Source organism: Neopsephotus bourkii, unplaced genomic scaffold (assembly GCF_033783945.1).
Source record: "Neopsephotus bourkii isolate Nb327-2 ecotype Australia unplaced genomic scaffold, CSIRO-AGI_Nbou_v1 NB_1641, whole genome shotgun sequence".
Lineage (NCBI taxonomy): Eukaryota > Metazoa > Chordata > Aves > Psittaciformes > Psittacidae > Neopsephotus > Neopsephotus bourkii.
The window spans coordinates 74341-88368 of NW_026902116.1; the positions used below are offsets into that span (position 1 = coordinate 74341).

Below are 14028 nucleotides of genomic sequence, written 5' to 3' on the forward strand. Positions count from 1 at the left end.
TCAACCTGTGCAGATAAAGGTGTAGGGGATTCTGTAGCCTGGCTTTTGTTGTTACTTTTCTGAGTGAACCCATCATTTCAACCCTACAGCCCTATAAAACATAATCAAATGCCTCTCCAATGCTGTAAAAGCAGGATGATCACTTCTTACATTTTACAAAAGCACCCAAACAATTATTCTAAGAACTAACAAAATGAAGTTTTAATGTTCCAAATACCTTAAAAACAAAGTCCATCACTGCACTCAAAGTAGTAATGTAAAAGGAAACACAACTGACAGCAGCAAGATCTTTTTTTTCATCACAGGCAGTTTTCCACTCAAGGCACAGGAAATAATATGCTGTTTGGATCTTTCGAGATTATTCATTTTTAATCACTGTTGAAAACTGATTCAGTGTATATGACATGCTGCTAAATGTGTCAGTATTGTATTTACTAACAAATAGAGAATCAAAGGAAATAAAAAAGAATAAAATTAAATGCTTACTTTTTTTTCCCTCCTTCTGGAGTTCTGTTTCTTATTTTTATCTTTTAGCACAAAGCAATTACATTGTTTTTATCTGTTAAAACTATTGGATAAGTGACTCCTTACCTATTTTTTTTCCAGGTAAGAGAGAAAACAAGAAGCTGTTAAGAAACCTCAGGAACACATATGTTCCATACAGGCAAGCCAGAAGTCTAGACCATAGAAGTACCAATCTAAATTTTAACAGTACTTGGCTTTCCCCTATCTACTGGCAGTACAGACAACAGAAAAATACTGAGAAAAAGGAAAAAGCAAGCACTAATAGAACCCACAAAAAGAACTGTAAAATCTCTAACTCTGAACTTCCTTGCTTGCATGGTGCTTAAACTACCACACTGAATTCAAACTACTTGCATTCAGAAATGCTTGAATTTTAGGCGAGTTATTTTTATGAGTTCTGCAACATGAAAGTATCAGCTAACCTGTGTGTTCAACCAAAAAGACACCTGTGGTTGACTAAGGCACGAAATATTAGTTCCCGCTGAACACACGCGTCCACTCCTATGCTGTGCATTCTCATTGCTTTCCAAACTCTGTGACTTGTGGAAATCCAGGATGGCAGTTTCAAAGGCAGGTACAGGAAGAGACTCTGTTTTTGGAGTCTGAGTTGATTTCTTGTTTGTAGTGTTATTGAACTTGTCTGAAAAAAGCATGTAAAGTCTCAGTAATTAAACCTGCTGGTGATCATTTCAAGATACGGTGTATATCTTATTATATTATCTGTATTATAACCAATGGGTATAAACACCACCTACTCAACAAGCAACTGTAAATTCAGATGCCTGCTCAGGAAAACTTTCATACCAGTTTACACAAATTTGTTCAATCAGCAAAAAGATGTAAGTCACCGTCCCTTGTCAAGAAGTCACACAGGAAAGAAATCCTGCTTCTTAACTATTCTAGATTTAGAAACATGGTCATAAACTGGAGGCTACATCACAGTCAACCATTTCACGTCCATCTGATATATTTCTAACCAAACAGTACACTCATACCTGGCTTCATGGGATCCCTGCTGCATGCAGAGGTCTGGTACGATGTCTTGTTCGCATTTCTGACAGAAGACTCATCTCCATCATGCCTTTTCTTGTCTGTTCTTTTCTCACTCTCTTTTGGTCTCATCTGCTGCAAGTATTTGTGACATATTTAGCTGATTTTATTTGAACTTTGTAAAGTCATCAAGTTTGCCTTGGGTTACAGTTAATGACCTTTACATGTGGAGCCTGACCACCAAGTTAATACAACACAGTTAGTATACCATAACCACAAATAACCAGGAACAGCCAGTTAGAGATTTGTTATTTATTTCTATCTTGTTAACTGTGCCATTTTTAGCACATATTATAGCCCAAACAAGAGGGATTGATTACTCCTTATGTATCTAGACAACTGTATTTTTAAGATCTCAGCATTTCCACTAGTTTACAATTGTTTGGTCTTAAATCACCCAGACTGATGTTCTAAAACAGCTTCTTTAGGAACAGGGCAAAAATCTCAAAAGCATTCAAATCTTTTAACTAAACTACATATTAAAGGCAAAACTAGGCAAGACTGATGTCACAATATCCAAAACAATCAGCGTAGATGAAGTAATTAGAAAAGATACGACTATTTAATCGCAGTAAAAGAAACACATTCACCTACACTGTGAAGTCCTGAAAGTCTTGTGATTCTCACAAGAAAGTCTGGCAGAGCTGGCTCAGGAACTATTACCTCAGGCAAGGAACGATCACTTGGCTTGCATCTCTGCAAAGTATACTGTATCAACCTAGGTGAGTGGCTTAACTCTTTCTGATCACAGGATGCTGGACTAAATTCAAAGTACACCTGGCAGCAACATAATTTTCTTGGGTGGCAGTACAAGGCATTTCCTGGCCTCCAAAGCTAAACTGTTACAGCTTTAGGAGATGTGATCAAATTAATGCAAAGCTGCAAAGACCAAACATTTCTCTTCAAGCTCACGGGGGGGGCCCCACCCCAAAAAAAACTAACCAATAACCCCAAAAACCTCAAACCAAAACAGGGAACAATGGCAAAAAGACAGTCAAATGGTACATAGTGTGTTCCAAGCTCCTACAGAAACTGCAGAACTCCTAGTAGCTAAACTAAATTTCTTCATATTATATCACCTGTGCTAATGCTGAGCTAGCTATCTCCCCAGACAGCTTCAGTGTTTAAGTTTTCTCTCAGCAAGAAAACTACTGATTTGACGTCTATAGCCTTTGTATGTTATGTCTAGTAATACATGCTTAGGACCTAATCTTGCAACTTCCCTTATACATGCTTGACCACAGTGAAGTTACCAGGTCTCTGACTAGCGAGTAAAGTCCACCAGAGGGATGTGACTGAAGAACAGATTACTTGAACCTGTTGGAAACAACAACAGCCTTTCAAATCCAAGAGACACAATGTCTAACCACAGAGGGAGATGGGTTAATTACATTCAGATTTTTTCGTTTGTTTTTTGTATTTCAAGGAGTTTGTCTACATTTTTGTTTGAAAATATTATCCAAGTTTCATGAAATTTATCCCCAAACAGGCACACACAAAAAATGTCATTTTTACTGAGCACCTGTTTTACTTTTGATTGAAAGAGTATTTCTAACATGAACCTTTCTTCCCTCACCATACCAACACAAGTCCGTACTTTCCTGTGGACTGTTTTCTACCTGTAGCAGCTCTTGGAAATCCTTCAGTGACAGATTTGGTCTCATCACTAATCAGCCACACAGCTGATTACAGCCACCAGGTCTCTCAACTCAGGTTCATGGAAGCTGCCACTGGGCTTAAAAAAAAAAGCCCTTCCACTCACCCCCTTAGGCCCAAATAGTCAAAAAAAAAAAAAAAAAAAAAAAAAAAAAAAAGAGGTCAAAAACTGGAAGTAGTGAATGGTTTGGTTTTTGTGGTTTGTTTTTTTTTTTTTGGTTCCTACCTTGAAGCTGCTCTCTGAAGAAAGAGGATTAAATTCCCCTCATGTTCGAAAACTAATGCTTAAAAAAAAAAAGTGGCATTCCATAAGCTTTTTTTTTAAGTGTGACTGGGCACATTACTACCATCCTCTTGAAATGACATACATTATCACAAGAACAGAGAGTGATTATTAGCTTTAAAAAACAAACCAAACATTTAGAAAGACTGATTTAAAATAAGAATTTAGTTTTAATTAAAAAAAAAAGTATTTGCTCACCTTTGAATGAGTCTTACTCTCTTTTCTGATTAGATACGTTTGCTCAGCTGATTCACTGACTATTCCTGAACCATTAGAATGTGTTGAGTTGTTACAGAGATACTGTGAGCCAGCTACTGGATACGCATTTGCAACAACATCAGGTGAGTAAGAGCAGCTGGAGTATTCACGGAAGGCAGGATCTCCCAGAATACTATATGATAAACATTAAGAGACCAGAAGTCATTCCAGGGCACAACTTCAGCATATACTTTTTGCCTAAATAAACATATCATTCCATGGCTGAAAAATTTGTTTAACAAGAAAGGTATATTTCAGAAGAAAACTATTCCATGTTACTTCAATTAAGTATTCAGTCAATGCTGTGGACTGCATTAAAAATAATTAATTTTGATTTGGGCAAACATGCAGTTTAGCAACTATTTTAAAACACAGATGTTTTATCCGTCTCCAAGTTTCAAAGCTAGTCTGCTTTGCAGTTACAGTCCTCATTTCTGTTTAAGGTTATCAAGATTATTTGTACCTTCTTTCAGCAGGCTTTTTCTTGTGGAACAACCCAAAACCACCGTCAAACTACACGACATGCATTACATACTTGACTACAACAATGCAAGCATTAAGACCTGTCTTATAACGCTGTTATAACAAAGTAGGAGTATAGCATCTTATAGGGTATAAGACATGGGCTCAAGATCAAGAATACATGAACTACAGTACAGAATTACAAGATAATCATTAACTGACCTGCATTTAACCATCACAGTTTACAAAAACATGTGCCTGGGGCATGCCTTTTTCCTTCAAATGTATACTCAACATTCCCTTCCAATTTCATCCCACAGTTTGGACAGAAACTATATGCCAAGATCTAAATTTGATTAGTGAAAAAAGGAAATTCCTCAGCTTAAGAAAGCTGTATTTAGTTTTTAAACCTGTTCACCATGAACGGTGTCAACCTCTGAATCTTTGGTAAATAATGAAAAACAGAAAACAAGAGGCTTCAGATAACACATTTCTTACTGCTTGCTGCAATTCTTACAATCATAGTTCACACACAGAGAAGAAAAGTAACAAATGAAGAATCAAAAAAAACAACTATTGCTCAGTTCCAACAACAGAAAACATTCATCAGAACATTGCTGCTGTCTGCTGGTGGTTTTTTAATGCTAATTAATTTAATGCTAAAGCTGTAGTTTTTGTAATGCACAGGTCAGGCCAAACTTCAGTGTTAAATTTCTATTGCAAAACAAAATGAGTTGAAAATACTTAGATTTCATGTAGAATAAAATAAAGGACTACAAAAAATGAAGGTGTTCACTAAGGCTCTAACCTAACTTGTTATAATGCAGCAAATAACTTTGCAGAAACTGCAAAATTAATTCAGTGCTTAAAAGTTCTGAGAAGCTGAGAAGCACCCAGAGAACTATGTAACATCAAGATTCTTACAGGACTTGATTATTTCCTATCCTGATGTATAGGCTGTCTTCTAGCTTGCTCTGTGATTAATACTTTTGTAAGTCTACCATGAATGCTTTCTTTTTCCAGGCCTCATTGGACAAAAAGCCGTTGAGAAACTTGCAGCATTTTTACTAAAACTGACTTTCTGAGGATGCATGGGTTGTGAAGCAGAGATCCAGGAGGAGCCCCATGCATCATTAAAATGTTCTACAGCATAAGAAACCTTCTCAGAGGATCTTTCTCTTCCTTTTATATGACTATATTTACCCCAGCCTTGTCATAACACAATCATCCAAGGACTGGATTCAGGTCTTTCTAAAGTACAAACAAATTACCAGATATACACCAGAATACAACTGCAAAAACCTAAAGCATTAAGGCAATGCAGAAGTGTTTCTACAGTTAGAATATTAAGGCATGAAAGCCTTGACGTTATAAAAATATTCTATGTCCAAAACAAGAAGATTAAAATCCCCAAAGAAATAAGAATCATGACATACACATACTTATCCAAAGATGGTTCCCGAACAAGAGGGTAGCATGTAGTTAAGTACCTAGGAAAGGCACATGCTTCTGAGGGTTCTGACCACGCCACAGTTGCCTCCGCGTGTTTTGGAACAACTAGTTTGACTTCTGATGACAACTTGATGCCCTGAGAAACAAAATGGTTTTTGGCTACATGCATCTGAAGATTAATGTTGTTAAGTGAAAAATACTCAACCTTGTGAGCTTAACTGTTATAGGAAAGCATTAGTTTGCTCTCATCTAACAAAACATGCAAAACAATAAAGCTCACCAAAGGAAACAGAAAGAGAAACAAAACTAATGAATTCTAGAACCATGACTGCTCTGGAAAGTTATTTTCTTTAATACATTTAACATGAAATATGCACTAACGTCAGTTATGGAAAGAACAAAGGTTTACTTATTCAGAGATGCAGTAATTGCTAATAAATGAATTCTTACTTTAGATTTGAACAAGATAAGCTACAATTCATAAATACAGTAGCACTACTGTAAAATCAAACTCTGGAAAGAGGTAAAAATAACGCCTTTGAGTACATATGTACTTTAAGGTAGCCTGTCCAAAATTAATACTTCATTACATAGCCTTAAGATGTACTTTCCATCTGTTCTGAATCACCACTGGTAAAACTAGACATGTATATGTGGAAGGTGGACACTGAAATGAGACTCGGTATTTACTGCCATTACATTACACAGCTTTAATCACCCTAATACATGACACAAGTCATTTCCCTAGCTGATTGTGTATTTTGGGGTAACTGCCATGCTACATGAACCCTGGGATTCTTTTCACTTGTGCAAGCAACGATTCAGTAACTGAACAATGCACAAGGCTTTTAAAATCATTTGGAAGGTAATTCAGTGCTTGAACATATGAACTGGACTCCCTGCATCCTCTGCTGGTTCAGCAGTCACTTGTATGATAAACGATTAAAGACCTCTGACAGCCTAACATAAATTACAACTAACTACAAACTTTTATGGTTTTGAATTTACCAGGCACATCCAAATATACAAAGAACATCCATTAGTAACAGTGACAAATAAAACGTGAAGTTGGCACAGCTGAGTACACATATACATGAACAGCATAAGCTCAGGAAGCAGTTAAAGCATTAGTGAGCAACGGTTGAGGGTTCTTTATTCACGAAACACACACGCAGGAATCAACTGTGACTGCAGGGTAACTACTTAGCAAACTCCCAATCCTGACCAGGCCATGTGTGTTGCAACGCCCCTGCTACTGGTTAGAATTTGTGCACCCATCTTTATTAACGGGGGTGTGTGTGTCCTTCCAGCTGGCTCCCCCCTCTCTGAGCAAGGAACGGGCTTCATACTCACGCTCATTGGAAGCGGTGCCTGGGGTTCACACACACACACCCGCCCAAGCAGTGGGCAGTGACGCGCCGTTCATCAGCTCCGGCTTCCCTCGCCCCGTTCTGCCCTCCCAAAATGCCCCTTCTCCCCCGCCCGGAACTACATGCTGACTGCAGGCGCGGTGCAAGTCACCCGCCCCACTCCTCCGGCCCTTCGGCCAGTGACAGCGGTGGTGCAGCTCGCCTCGGAACCCGGGGCCGCTACGGACCGAGGCAGGCAGCCTCCGGATCCCATGATGGGCGGAGGCGGCGGCTCCACACCTCCGTTTCGCAACGGCCTAAGAGGAGCTGGAGCGTGCGAGGAGCCGCCGCCGCCGCCGCCTTACCTCGCCACTCGGGCCCGGGCGCGTCCGCCTCTCCGCGGACATTGCGCGGCGCGGCCCCCGCCTCCAGCTCGGCCCTCTGCCCCTTCCGCGACCGACCCGCTCTCCGCGCAGCGGCGCGCTGCGATGACGTATCCACTGAGAAGGTTGGCAGCAGATCGGTCCCGCCCCGCTGCCCAGGCGGCAGGACGAGGGCGAGCTGGGTTTTCGGAGAAAAGAGGCGGGGCCTGCGGCCCAACAAAGCGCTTGGATGTGACACGAGGAACCGGCGAGCGGCCCAGCGACAGTGGGGGAAACACGCAGGGCTCCAACAGGCTTGGTGCTGTCCGAACAGCCCTACCGCAACATGCAGCCGGGCTTTGTCACCAAGAGAAGGGGCAGGAGGGCATAAAAAGCAGGCACTTAACAAGTAACAGATCAGGTTTAAGGGACAACCAGTAGCAGTGGGAGATGAAGAGACAATACGAAGGGCTCTGGTGCCAAAGCCTTGGGGAAGACTGGCAAAGCACAGCTCAGCACGGTTCTTACTGACGGTTTCTCCAGCTACGGTGTCTGCTCAGCCCCTGGAAAGCTCCACTCCATGGGGTAAGACTGTAAAGTCACACTTCAGTACCAAGAGCCTATTACAGACCATTTAACCACCACCAAGCTAACAGACAGCTTTAGAAGGAAGACCACAAAGGTTATTTCCTTCACCAAATTTGGCAGGTTACTTACCTCTATCTTTACCTCTATCTTTAACAACCTTAATTTCAAGCACACATTACACAGATTGAGCATGTACTTCATCAGTTAAGCTAGAAGCAGATGGTTTCTGGTTTTCTTGGCCTTACAGATCCTGTGGAGCCATGATACCAGCTTGTATTTGAAACAAAGCAGACACAGCCACTGGTACCGCTTACTCTACCACCAAATACACCAGAACACCTTATTTGAAAATCTGGTTGTACAGCTGTTAGTACAGGGTCCCAGGATGCCACAGTGACTGTTTTCGAACCAATTTAGTGCACATCAGATAGAGTCCCTCCGGCAGCTCAACTTTGCTGGCACGTCACTTCCTAAAACAGAACTGATCAGACTCTTGCTAGCACTGAGCTCATACTATCCTATAACCAGCAGCTGCTTTTGTGAAAAGCATTCAGTTCACTTTGACACTAAGCCACTACTGCCTAAGGATGCAAAACAGAAAGTGCAGGCTAAAAGCCTAGACTAAAAAGTTTGCAGCAGAAAGATAAACTGGTAATACAAAAGTAAATCAAACCAGCATAATAAGAATATCTTTACAAAATATTAAGCACTATTTAATACCTTAAGACAAGTTTATACCAAGTCATCCCTGAACATTCTGCATTGAAAGGGACATACAAGGATCAAGGCCAGTTCCTGACTCCATACAGCATAATCCCAAAGTTAAAGTCATATCTTTGAGGGATTTGTCCAAACACAGGTGAAACACTAACAGGCTCAGGCTGCATTTCCCTGAGGCCTTATTCCAATGCTTGACCACCCTTTCTGTGAATAACTTCTGAACTTCTACAGATGCATTATTAAGCCATTTCCTTTTGTCATATCAGTAGACACCTCCAGAGAAGCAGGACGACAAGTAGTCATTGCGGAATAATACCACTATAACATGTATCAACTACAGCATCCCATAACTTGAGTACATTGTAAGTCACTCTGAGCATTACCAGATCAGCAATCTTTCCAGATTGCTGGCAGTTCTCAGTTTGAATCAGGTTTAGGAACTTCGGCTTCTTGGACAAAATAATTCTTGCAGAGAAACAAAACAAGTTAACTGGGTTATTTTTTTTTTTCTGAAGTAAATGGTAATAAGCTTCTGTCTTAATATGTTAGACAATGAGTATTTTTGTCTGATGAATCAAAACTCTAGGCACTTAGGGTTTAGAGCATCAAAATATTTAATTTCTAAGTTTAGAGCATTAAAAATAGTTTATTTCTAAATTCATCAGATTTTAACACGGTATGCTTCAGCATAAAAGCTGAGTTGCAAACATTGAACACAGAACAAGTGACAATTTAGTCAGACAACTTATGAAAAGGTCAGACAGGCACTTAGATTTAGTAGTTGAATACTTCACCCTTTGATCACCATAGCAGCCTACTTGGCATTTCACTCAACTGAGCTTTTGTTATTGTGATTAATACAGTTCATCCACAGGTATGTTTTGTACATTTTAAATTATTCACTGAATCCTACCAACATATATACACTCATATACATAATTCCAGGAGATGATTTATGGATAGTGGTTCATTTCTGCTTATTTTTCGCAAGAGGTCTTCTGAAGAGGAGAATATGCGGTTCTGCAGAAATAAAATTAAACAGTGTCAGTCTGCCCCCTAAGACTTGATTACAGGAATTTCTTCCATTTAGTAAGTCTTGAACAATGGTTGAAGTTCACTTTCAGTAACAAACAGATCGAGAAGCCCACAAATATGGCCCCATGTGTAGTATCAACAGAACAACTTTTCAGTAACCTTACAACAGTCAAACCAGTGCTTTTGAAAGTTTTATACCAGATGTTGTTACCATCGTAAACTGAAGACACTTGCAGGAAGCAAGTACTGGAAAAATACAGAAAAACCCCTATTTTTTAGTTAGTATTGTTATTAACTGTCTCTCCACAGTACTCTACTTGCCAAACTCTGTTACTTTAACTTATATTAGGAAACTGTAGTGTCAAGCATCAACAAAAACTACTTCAGTTAATACAGCCATTTTACATTATTAACCTTACTTAATTGTAAACTCTTCCTAAAAGCCTAACATGTCAAATGTGCTCAGGTAAGGGAAACACTGGAAGGTTACATTAATTTCTTCTTGAAACTTCACATTGCTGGAATTCACACATCACCAGTTACCTTTTAGTCAGGCTTGTCAAGGGTAAGTTACCTTGAATGGCTGTTTTCATCTTATCTGGTAGAGTTTTAGGGCTTCACACTCCAATAATTGAGAAACTGCTTTTACGTGCTGCTTTTAGTAGGCTCTGAAACTACAGTTCAAACTGTACCGCAGAGATTTCTGGACATTGTCTACCTGAGTATCTATTAAGTTTTTGCATAAAAAGTAGGTATGTCAGATTTTTGCTTTAAAGATATGGTGTGTATAAAATCTGCTTCAGTCAACAAGCTACTGGTATTAATCAGGAGCTCACAAGAAACCTACTTCAGTAGGCAGAGGTAAGAACAGTTTCCAGTCTGGCATGTTTTGTCTACATGTATGTCCTCATACCCAGGACAAGGTTGGCATTTTACAGTTCTGTGAGGGAGATGTGAAGGCTTAAAATAAAGGGTGTTATGTTGCCTTTGTGGACAAAAGGCTAAAATAGCAAGGAGATAAGAGGAGTGAATTCCAGCTGGTTTCCATAGGAGGAGAAATTATGCACTACACACTTCAGCTGAGCACCAGGCAGTTGACATTTTAGACATTTTTGCTCATGTAGTTCTGCTCAGATGCGCTTACCTGGCTCATGGATCATATAGTGAACCCAGCCAAGACTCTGCTGAACACCAAGTCGTCTCCACTCCTCTTCAGACATCAGATGGGATTTTGGCACTTGCTTTGAAAGTTCTCTGGGCAGCACTACATGTCTGTAAAGATTTAATTATTACACACACGCAATATACAGTAATGCCTGCATACGCTAGAAAACTTGCACAGATCTACACACTAAGACAGTAAGCAAGTTATGAATACCCATGTTCTCAGTATACCACTAATTTGATTATGAAGCACCTGTCCCAAAACCCAGTTTTAAAACCCCTTTGTCTACTAAACATTACATCTGTAATGCAACTGTGTATTGAAACAGTCAGCCTAGCTCCTAAATCATGCTACACGTATATGTTCCTGGTAACTGGCTAGGTCTATTTCAAAAATAAGGCCTTTGAACTTTGAGAATGATTGATAAAGTCATTCTTGCTTGTATTTTGCATTTTGGAACGAACGGTGTATTTTCCACAGACACTACAGTGCTGGTTTGGGAAGAACATGAACATCACTTAGTCACCTCATGTCTCAGCTGAGGAGTAACTTACAAATGCTTTCCACATTTGCAGTTTCTTTTTCATTTAACAGAAAGCAAAGCCTTGAATCTTTTTTGATATTGTAAGAGGCAGCTGATAAGAACTGTACCTCCACAGAGAGGAAAATAAAACTTGATTTGTAGTAGCACTTTCAAGCGTGCCTAGAGGACTTAACAATACTGTTGTTACCAGTTATAATCCAGGAGTGGTAGTGTAACACAGCTTTAAATACTAGCAGTTACAACGCTGACTGAAAGGCTTTATAATCTGCACTTATTAGTGCTGTGTTTTGACATCGCCTTACGAACTACCTTCGAAGCTGGCGCTTTAATCAACACTTGTGCTTCACCCGCATTCAGAGCGCGAACTGGGACAGCACAACGTGGTGCCCTTAACTGTTAAGTGCGTTCTCCCTGTTGCAGTTCCTATGGCACTGAACGCGGCGCAGGGCGGGCCACGTCCGCCGCGCATGCTGCGAAAATCACCAGCGGAGAGGATGGCTGTGGCCACCCCAGGCGCTCTGCTGGGGTCGCTGCCCAGCTCTCGGAGGCAGGAGCCGAGAGCTCACCGCCGGCAGCGCCGCCCTCTTCAGCACTTTCTGGCTAGGGCCTGCATGAGCCGCTCACCAGAGGATGGCCGAGGAAGGGCCGGCCATCACCACCCTCTCCCACAGCTAGTAGAAAGGTGCACAAAACACCACGAAGAGAGGCGCGGACGCTCCCCGTAGTCCCCCCAACCCCACGGCAGCCAAAGCCATGCTCACTGCCGCCAGCGGCGGCGCGCAACGCCCGAGAAAGTCGCACAAGCCGCGGGAGAGGCGCCTGCCCAAGCTCCCTCCTCCCCGAAAGGCCCAGCAGGAACCCGTTGCTGATTCCCCCAGCAGCCTCGTACCGGTACTCGTACTGTTCGTCAGAGTACTTGTCGGAATAGTAGATTTGATTGGAGTCCATAGTGACCTGCGGCAATAAGAGCGTAGCGAACGAACCCTCCCCACAGCCACCACCAGAACTAGGCTCCCACCTTCCCCACCCCGCTACCGTTTGAATCCAACTACTCAACTCCTATTGGCAGGGAGAGCCAATAGCGTGTCACGCCGCCATGCCAGTCGAACCGCCGCGTGACTGTAATGCCCGCCCACCAATGGCCGGAAGCTGTAGGGGGCGCTACGTCAGAGATGACCATGGCGAGAGGGGCGGGGCACAGGGTCGCGGTGATTGGCCTGCCGCGGCCGGGCGGTTCCAGCAGTTTCTAGAGTGTACGGGGAGGGGAGCAACGGGGAGGGAGGGGCTAAGAGGAGAAGGGGGAAAGGTTGGGGGGGATTGGTGCGCGGTGGGGGCGGGGGTTGAGACCGCGGGGGAGGGGGGGGGGGGGGTGTCCTGCAGCCTGTTTAGGAAAGCGTCATGTTTAAAGTACGTATGTGGTGTGCCGTGGTGGCACCTCTGCTGCGTACCCCGGGGCCGGGGGAGGTTCTGTGAGTTCGTCCAGGTGCGGCGCTGCGGCTGTTCCACAAACACGCCTGCTCTCCTGACTTGAAAGGCCGTAGCGTCTGCGCTACTTAAGGTGGTACTTGCTCAGAGTGCAAACAGAAAATAAGCATGGTGTGCAGGTGTGTTGAGAGCTGTATGGTGCTTGTGGACACCGTTAACACGTTACAAACGCTCTTATCCTGCAAAATAGCACGGTAACCATAGTAGTAAGTTACCAGGATTTAGTAAACGGCAGTTAAGTTCCTAGAATATGAACTTTTATTTTTGGCACCAGGCTTTTTTTGTAGGTAAATACTGAGTTCTGTACTTGAACTCTAGTGTTTCTTGCACATAACGCTGTGAGTTTAGACAAACGTGGTAGGAACGTTGCCGCAAACGTGACACCAGCGTTGCTTTCTTAAGTTTATGTGCCTCCTGCCTGTGATCTGCCACCCCTTCTTGCTTGGGTTCTGGTAAAAGAAGACTAGCTAGTTTTTTTGCTACCAGGAACACAGGTATTGTGTGTGATCAGGTGGTGTATCTGCCTAAAAACTGTTCTGATGGGGAAGAAACGAGTAATTTAAGTCATGTGAGGCACGAGCACCAACATGCATTGGCAGGGATCATTCATTGTTCTTGGTGTTTTACTGGTGCTGCAGCTTCATGTTTTAAATGCTGGAGTTTAAACCAGGCTTACGTCTTGTAGCCATTAAAAGGCGTCCTTGTCATAATCCAGCAGCAGTATTTTTTCTAAGATACGGCTTGGATTATTCAAAACAGAGTATATTTGTTTGTTGGTTTATAATTTGCCTCAGGGAGCACAGCTAACTTTTGAACACGTAAGGCAGAAAGTGCACAACAATTTCTGTTACAGATGGTGTTTAACAGTGGAAAAAAGATCACCGTGACAAACGGGTTCTGCTGGATGGAGACTGTTTCATCTCTGTGCTTTGTTCATAACCTTTAGTGTATCTCATGCATATTAAACATGAGAGAAAACTGACCTTTATGGAAACCCATGTACAAGCCTCTTTTGAGTTCGCTGAGAAAGTGAAAGCCTGGAGTCTCTTTAAAGCAACTTTTCCTTCTATTGCAAATACTTGTATTTATCAAAT

The 14028-nt window shown here is 41.9% G+C and overlaps 2 protein-coding genes across 7 annotated transcripts in view; both read right to left on the reverse strand.

Annotated features, from left to right (window-relative positions):
• The window catches only part of SECISBP2 (SECIS binding protein 2), a 29097-nt gene extending 21615 nt beyond the window's left edge, over positions 1-7482 (reverse strand). Inside the window, exons 1-5 of one of the 6 annotated variants that reach the window (XM_061374664.1) lie at positions 7401-7482; positions 5677-5822; positions 3713-3905; positions 1521-1650; positions 948-1165 (exon numbers count right to left, since the gene is read on the reverse strand). In XM_061374664.1, the coding sequence (XP_061230648.1) occupies positions 948-1165; positions 1521-1650; positions 3713-3905; positions 5677-5822; positions 7401-7442 (729 nt within the window). In that variant the 5' untranslated portion in view covers positions 7443-7482. Of the gene's footprint in view, positions 1-947; positions 1166-1520; positions 1651-2169; positions 2424-3712; positions 3906-5676; positions 5823-7400 lie in introns of those variants that run through there. The other 5 variants (XM_061374662.1, XM_061374663.1, XM_061374661.1 and 2 more) reach the window with 5 other exon arrangements.
• A 1952-nt stretch (positions 7483-9434) lies between these two features.
• On the reverse strand, positions 9435-12461 carry CKS2 (CDC28 protein kinase regulatory subunit 2). The gene is made up of 3 exons (XM_061374649.1): positions 12339-12461; positions 10885-11012; positions 9435-9725 (listed from the first exon to the last, which is right to left on the reverse strand). Exons 1-3 carry the CDS (start codon positions 12395-12397, stop codon positions 9673-9675), a joined length of 240 nt encoding a protein of 79 aa, XP_061230633.1. The 5' UTR covers positions 12398-12461; the 3' UTR covers positions 9435-9672.
• Between the last annotated feature and the right edge of the window lie 1567 nt (positions 12462-14028).

Coding starts and splice junctions, on each gene's coding strand:
- CKS2 (XM_061374649.1), bottom strand. CDS start 12,397: ATGGACTCCAATCAAATCTACTATTCCGACAAGTACTCTGACGAACAG. Junction 11,013..12,338: donor GACGAACAGTACGAGTACCG/GTACGAGGCTGC, acceptor AAATCTTTACAG/ACATGTAGTGCTGCCCAGAG. Junction 9,726..10,884: donor CTATATGATCCATGAGCCAG/GTAAGCGCATCT, acceptor TTATTTCTGCAG/AACCGCATATTCTCCTCTTC.